The 7,631-nt window shown below is 57.8% G+C and overlaps 1 protein-coding gene across 1 annotated transcript; it reads left to right on the top strand.

Annotated features, from left to right (window-relative positions):
- The first annotated feature begins 278 nt into the window (after nt 1-278).
- Nucleotides 279-6,231, top strand: PRR29 (proline rich 29). Its single transcript, XM_067311797.1, has 6 exons — nt 279-356; nt 1,048-1,138; nt 3,607-3,722; nt 5,567-5,748; nt 5,893-5,960; nt 6,200-6,231. The coding sequence occupies exons 1-6, from the start codon at nt 279-281 to the stop codon at nt 6,229-6,231; spliced, it is 567 nt and encodes a 188-aa protein (XP_067167898.1).
- The last annotated feature ends 1,400 nt before the right edge of the window (nt 6,232-7,631 follow it).

Raw genomic sequence — 7,631 nt, 5'->3', positions numbered from 1 at the left:
TGCAGGGCGCTGGAAGGTTGCCCTCCGGACTCAGGAACACCATCCAGGGGGCACGAGCCACCCCTGCCCTGTGTCTCACAGCGCTGGCTGTGCCGAGAGGAGTGCACCAGCGCTGGGCATATGTTGTGGGGAAAAAACAGCTCGAGGACGCTCCTTTTCCACCGGCCAGACCTCTGGGGAGGGTTTGTTTAGGGCCAGCAGCTATAGCAACGAGCCCTGCTCCTGTCTGCAGCTTTCCTCATACCTGGCTGCCCATTGCCTGCGTGCCTGCCCAAGCCATGGACACGGGGGAAGCAGGGGACCCTGACGGGACCTGGGGCGAGACCCCAGCAGGGACCCACCTTGTCCCGCACGTGGTAAGTCCTGGAGATGCAGCCGTGTCTCCTGGATTTATGGGACAGTCAGGGCTCGTGAGGGTCCTGTGGTTCAGGGTGGACCCTGCACGGGGGGAACAGCCTGGGGCTGGACAGGGCAGGGCAGAAGGGTGGGAGGTGAGAGGAGCTGGGGCTGGGGTTTGGGGGTGAGCACTGGGCGTCTGGAGTGGCAAGGCCAGTCTCTGACAGGGCTGCTTGCAAAATGTCCCCCCTGCTCCCTGCCTGCCGGGAGCCACAGGCATGTCTTGAAGGACACTCTACAAGGGGACATGTCCCCAGGCATGGGATGGGCTGTCTTGCCCGGGCCTCCACTCAGGGGCCCAGGCTTGTAGAGCTGCACCCATGAAAAAACAGGGGTCAGCTCAGGCCATCCCCTTCTCAGAGACCCTCATCTGTGTTCCCCGCCTGGGCTCGGCGTTGCTCTCCTCCCAGATCTCATCTTCTCTCCCCTCTCGACCCTGTGCAGGCTGGGGTCCAGCCCTGGCTCCCACGCTAGCTGTGGGACCACCCAGAAGAGGGGAGCTCCCTAAATGCATCGTCCTGACACCCTTCCCTGCCTTGGCTGAGGGAATCAGGGGGTTAAATTAAGACCAGAGTGGGAGATCCCTAGGATTTTCCTTCCCCTCCTGCATTTCAGCACTGACACGTCCAATCTCCCTGTGGGGCTCTGCAGGTTCCCCAGCAGCCGTTGACAATCCTCCAGCAGCTTCCCGGGACTGTCGCTGCCCTGGCTCGGCCTGCCAGACCCCAATATGTCCGGGGAGGTGAGTGATGATAGATGTTGTGGCGCTCCCACCCTGCCATGCCAGTGTTGAAACCGCCTCAACGTTAGCCCCTTCTTTTTCCAGCCTTATTAGGATGAGTTAAGTAACGCTGGTATAAAAAGCAAGTTTTGCCTCCAAAACATTTTGCAATGTCAAAATGCGACAATCTGAGCATTTGAAAGGACGCCGTTGCTCCGTTCCCTGCCCAAGAGCATACCTGTCATACGGAGTGCGGGAGAAGAGGAAACCATTAACGTCCCCATAGGCCCTCATGCGACAGGATGAGAGACAAGGGCTGGGGGACACGGTGTGTGGGTGAGAGCTGACTCACTGCTCACTGTTTCCTCAGGCTTCCCTCTTCCCCCAGGGCTGGAGGTTGTCTCTTGTGTGTTGGCGTGGGTGTGTGTGTGTGCGTAACGCTGGTGTCATGCAGGGCTGCCGGGGCTTTGGCACCCACGCTCTGCACTCTGCAATCCTGGCAGGGCTGGCCGCTCCGTGCTTTGATGGCTCTTTTGCTCTACAAGATGCTATTTTTGGTGGCTCTGCCAAACTTGAAGTTTGGGCTGACTTTGGGCACGTCAGGATGTTCCTGGGGAACAGCTTTGGCTGTTCTTTGAAGTCCACCTGTCTTTGGCCTTTGAAACCTCATTTCATGTGGGTGTAGGGAGCTTCCCTAAAATTTACCATTGGAGGCCAGGGAGATGCAGGCTCCTTGGGTGTGCTAGGTGTGACCGGAGGATACATGTGCCAGCCCCAGAGCCTGTGTGATATGGCAAGCAGAAGCAAAGAAGGACTCTCTCCAAGGGCTTCTCCCAACCTCATCCAATCCAGGATCCAAAAAGCTGGCCCAAGAGGGGGCAAAGGAGTAGAGAGAAGAGCCAGAAGGTCTTGTGGTCCCTGGGACACAACCTGGGGTGAAGCCCAGGTGAGCCCAAAGACGATGTGCTCTTAGCAGGTGCTGTGGGACCTGCAGCAAAGCTCTGCTGCCCCAGAGCAGAGAGCAGCCTGCTTCGGCTCTCAGTTACAGGCTCAAGAGGCTCCAGTCTGGGGGTGAATGAAACGATTCTGCTGCCCTTTGGAGATGGGGAGATGCTGGCATGTGATATGCCTGCAAGACCCCAGCGCAGCCCCGCAAAGGCCTGCGGAAGGAGCCGGCTGCTCGCGACGTGATGGCTTGCTGGCTTTTCACAGAGGGCTGCTGCAGGACGGATGGGATCCATTAAGAAGCAGCCAGACCCTGGCATGTTTTCTCCTCCTGGATCAATGTCTGGATCCAGGCCTGTTCCCTCCTCATTGCTCAGTCTCTGCGCTGAAGCCACCTCCTGGGATGTGCTGTAATGCTCTTTGCTGGAGGGATGGGTTGCCTCATGGACATCTTGGGAGTCTGTCCCTGGGGCTGTGCGAGCGTGTTGGGATCCGGCTGCTGCACAAAGGGCACAGGGAGGTGAAGATCTCCTTTTTCCAGGGCTCCAGCTAATGGATGCTCCCAGGTCTCATGCACAAACATGACAGCATGCTGCAGAGGACCTCGGAGAAAGTCCCTCCGGCAGATTCGCAGGCACTTGTAGAGAAACTTTCAGCCAGCAGTAAATGGGGATGTGTCAAAGCAATCCCCCTTTGGCTTTGAGCTTTCCTTGCAGCTGGCCTGCTCTTGGCAGCCACACCACAGACCTGGGAAGGCCTTGGGCTTCCAGCCAAGGGGATTCAGATGCTAACTTGTATGTGCGAGCCTGCTGCGTGTCTGAGCAAGGGATCCACCTGCAGAGGAGGAACAGGGCATCCTCAGCCTGCTCCTCACGCAGACTGAGGTCCTTAGGTGCTTGCTCCCAGGACTGCAGGTGGGATCAGCCCACCACGGCCCAGCCTCAGCTCCTGCCGGAGCTGGGGATTTCTGAGCTCTCCCAGCTGGGGCTAGACCCTCCGTCCGGTGCATGGCTGAGTCTACCATGCTCCCCATGCACTGTGCCTTGCCCTGTGCATGCTGCTGGGCAGGGCCTGGCTCCTGCTCTGCTGCTCCTGCATGGTGCCACCCCACGGACACCAGGTCTAGTCTGCCTGGAGCTAATTAACAGACTTGACAAATCGTTCAGAGCTGCCAGAACGAGAGCAATTCTCCGAATGGGTGGAGAGTCTAATGTCTCCAGCACCACTAATCACCTTTTGTAAGCAGCCTTCAGCAAACCACACCAGATGTTTAATCTCACTTAAAATAAAAAAAAGGCTGAAATATGTATATTTTAAAGCATTATCTAGGCAAAATAATCTTAAAATGCCATCTGAACCTTCCAAATTGGGGTTGGGAGGCTCTGGCTCAGCTCCCATTGCTTGGGCAGGGGGACAAGCTTCTGCTGCCCTGTCGCAGCACCGCGGGGACCTCTGCTCAGCTGTGCTCATCCCCTGGCTGCGTCTCTCATGTGCTTGCTCTACTCTCTCCTCTCTCTGACGCAGAGCCCCTTACTCTCTGGCAGATTTAATTGAGCTGATGATGATTCAAAACTCCCAAATGCACCAGGTGGTGATGAACAGCTTGGCTGTGTCGGCACTGACGTCCTTCGGATTCGGGCCATCTCCATCCACTGCCCAGGTAAGAGGGCCAGGGAGGCTGGATAACGCTGGGGACATGAGGCGAATGTGCATTCCCCACCAACGCTCTCCCAGGATTACGTCCTTCCCTGGTGACTTTGCTACATCTAAAGCAGGGTGTCTTGGCTTTGGCTTGGCAGGGTGGCCATGCCCTAATGGCATGGCTTTGCTGTGTGTCATCATGGCTAGGGCAGGCACCCTGTTTTGGGGTGGTTGTCCTGCTCTCCTACACTTTGGGCAGAACCACGGAGTCAGTTCATCTCATTTACTCTCCCTGCAATCCATCGCACCGCATGCTCCTACCTGGGTCAGGATGTGGCCCCAGGTCCTTCCCTCTCCTTCCTGCACTGATGGCTGTGCAGCCCTTCAGCCAGGGCTTTCTTCCGAGCCATGTTGCTGCTTCTCACTTCTGCCCCTCTACTCCTGCCTTCACAGTCCATCATGGCTGCAGGGTTGGGACACACTGACACAGGCCCTTGCTGGGCACAGGGCCCTTACCAGCATTGCTCAGGAGAGCAGGACACCCATGTCCCTTCCTGGCACAGTGTGGCAACCCTCTGACTGCAGCTCTTCATCTGCCACCTCCCAGCTGAGGCCCTGGCTTGCAGCCTCTTGAGGTTTGGGCGATTTTTGTCTTGTGCAGAGCTGCTGGTTTGACCCCCCAGCTCTGCCGGCATAGACTGTTTCCAGGCTGCTCGGAGGGGATTTAGTCCAGCTGTGCAGAAACAGTTGCTAAAAGCTGTCTCCACTACCCACTCCCAGGGCCACATGGCTCCTCATCCCTGTCTCCCCACTGTCCCCCTCCCTGACTGCCAGGATGAGTCCCAGCCTGTTCTGAGCAATCCCCAGGGCTGCCCTGCGTGGGCTGGTGTTTCTTTGGCCGTCCATCCCTGTGTGGCATTGTCCTGGCTGCAGAGCGATTCTGGTCCCTCTGCACTCATCGTGGCATGGACAGGGTGCAAAGCTGGGCTAGAGCTGCTGAGCAGTGAGGCTGAGTGCAATTCATTAAGTAGAATGGCTCTGCAAAGGCTTTCATTTAAAAGTCCATCCCGAAACAAAATCAGATTAAACGTTTCATCTCCGTGGGGGGAAACAACTGCTGCTTTCTTGGCAGAGGCGAGAGATATGTTGCTGCCTTGCTCGCTGCCAGCTGGCATCTTCAGACTTGCACCCTGCCCGTGCTGCCTGCCCAGTGCCCACTGCTTCACCACACCGACGGAGACCAGGCCCTGCTCGCCACCGCTCAGCACGGCTCCTGCAAAGAGTGGAGGAGCTGACACTGCTCTGAGCTGAGTGGCTGTTGATGTGGCCTCCCAGTTTTGGTGGTGCCCTCAGTGCTGTGCGCTCCCACCCTTATTCCAGTGTGTGTCCTTGCAGCCGTGCTTGGAACAGGGTTGCTGAATTGGCTCGATCTAAAAACTTTCCAAAACAGCCCCATGGCACCAGCCTGGTCGGAACAAATGGAAGCAGCATGTAGAGGTCCCCTTTGTAGGGCTGAACTCTCCCCTGGGAGGACGGGGAGACATTTCAGCAGTGCTGGCTCCCCACGAGCCAGGTTCCCGCACGGCTGCTGGTGCCCCCCGGGATGCTGCTGGTGTCCCGTTCAGAGCCAGCTCAGGACTGGCTACAGCCTGAATGTTTGCCTGCTGTGAGGCTTTGTGTGGGACAGAGGCCACCCAGCCAGGCCCTGGGAGAGCCGCTGCACTGCTGGCAGCATCGCAGCCAAGCACAACTCCATAGGAACCCTTTTGCTGGTGCTTTGGAGAGCAGAGCGTGTGTGTGCCCAAGAGAGCTGGGCTGTCAAACGGGGCCAAGCACGACTCTGCTTTTTGTTTCTCCCTGCAGATGACTGCGGCGCCTTGGCAGACCGATGGGGAAGGAGAAGCCGTGGTGTTCCACCATCACTACGTCCCCTACCCTGGTCCCACTCCTGTCCTGGCCTGGCCAGTCCCAGCACCAGCACAGGTCCGGGGGCCAGCAGCCATACGCTACCTGGGCCCAGTCTCAGCAGCCAAGGACAGGGAGGTGTGAGTAACAAGGGTGTCACTTTGTGCCACCCATTGCAGGGCTCTGTGTTTGTCTGTAAAGTGCCTAGCACAACGGGACCTCTAGCCCAAGCTGGGAGCAATGCTGGGCTGGCACTCACCCCTGTCCTTGATCCTCTCCAGCAGTGCGGTGCCTCCCCCGCCACCCCCCAGCGCTACAGGGACTGTGGGAGCCAATGTCCCGCCAGCCTCGGGTAAGGACACATTCACCCCGTGGAGAGCTCTCTCTCTCCTCCATGGTTACTCTTGCCCTCCTGCATAAACCCCTTACTGTGTCCTCCAGCTTCCTGATGAGGTCTGAGCCCTCCCTGCTCCCTCCACCCATCAGGTCCTGGGTGGCTCTTGTCCAGCCCTGGCTTCCTGCTGACTGTTGGCATTGCTGGGACAGGGCTGCTCTTGATGCACAGCTTCCGGGTCCCCCTTTCTTTTGCAGAGTACTACGACTTGGTGGAGGGCAGGTTGTGAGCTCTGTGCCTCCCAAGATGGTTTCTCCTGCATGTCCCGGCCCCTGACCCCAGAAGATCCCACCGCAGCAAAGCAGGTCCTGAGGGCACTGCCCCATGACACCCACCTACCGCCTTGGGGTGACTCATGGGGACCAAGTGAATGTGCCCACCAAAATGCACCAGCCTCAGCTGTCTGGAGGTGGGTGACTGCATGAGCCCAGAACGGGACAGGCCTTGACTCCATGTCCAGGGTCCCTGCTACGGCTCTCCAGAGGGGAACAGCCAGCCCATCCCCAGCAGGACAGTGGTGACATCCCAGTCCTGGCTGAACAACACGTCTTTGCTGTGGCCAAGCCATGACAACTCTGCAGGACAGGCTCAGTGTGGGCTGTGCTGTGCCCCCTTGGGAGATGCAGACACCCCAGGGGGCCTGTGCCAACCCAGATGGCCTTGGTCTCTATTAGTCCCTTCTGATCTTAATGCAGCACATTGCTTGTAATTCATTTGCTTTGTTAAGAAAGCTCCCTGCTGTCACTAATTAAACATCTGTAATTACCCAGACTGCTGGCTTTGTGCCTGAGTGCAGAGCTCCCTCTTAGCCCACCACAGCGGGGATGAAGGGAGGCTGTGAGCCTCTCAAGCCTGGGCAGAACTGGTGCCCGATGCGGATGCTGGGGCAATACGGGGAGCTGGGCTGCTGATGGACAGTCCTGAGAAGCAGAGCAGGATGCTCCTACCTGCAGTGGCTCAGCGGTCCCAACTGAGCACTCCACAAGAAGGGCTGGATTCTGCAACCCCATGGAGTCCAGGGGGAATTTGTTGGCACAGGGTGGTTGGTGGAACCTGGCCTGTTGATCCCTCCCAGAAGAGATGTGAGTCAAGGCAGCCACCTGAAAGGGGATGCAGCATGGTGATCACGGAGTTTTCCAGGGCATACAGCCACCCTCCTCTCCCATGATGTTCAGCAGGAAAGAGGATCCCTAAAATGAGGCCATAGCAAATTTCATTGCTTTTGTCACTGCCTTGTGTTACCCTGAGCAGAATCTCTCCTGTGCCCTCCTGTCAGTGTCCCCTCTGTGCACTAAGGCAACAGGGGTGAGTGGGGGCAGATACCATTTGGATGCTGCCTAGATGCTGAAAGCTGCCCCCTGGCTCTGCCATGTCCCCAGTCCAGGCTCTGCAGCTCCAGGAACAGGGCAACAGCCCTGCTCTGACCCCACCACTAGCACCAGTGCTGGTTGACTCCTGCACAGCTCTCTGCACCCTGCCGGTGGAAAGCCCCAGAGCCTGGAAAGGGGGGCTGCTGGCAAGATTACAGGGTAGTTGTAGGGAGGCATTGCCTTAAAAGCAGAGCTCTTGGCAGAAAACTTTAGGGCTGGTAGTAGTCTGGGGCTCAGAGCATGCAGAAAGCAGATGATG

Source organism: Apteryx mantelli, chromosome 28, assembly GCF_036417845.1.
Source record: "Apteryx mantelli isolate bAptMan1 chromosome 28, bAptMan1.hap1, whole genome shotgun sequence".
Classification (NCBI taxonomy): domain Eukaryota; kingdom Metazoa; phylum Chordata; class Aves; order Apterygiformes; family Apterygidae; genus Apteryx; species Apteryx mantelli.
The sequence above is the reverse complement of the archived record's forward strand: the minus strand, read 5'-3'. Positions and strand labels throughout refer to the sequence as shown.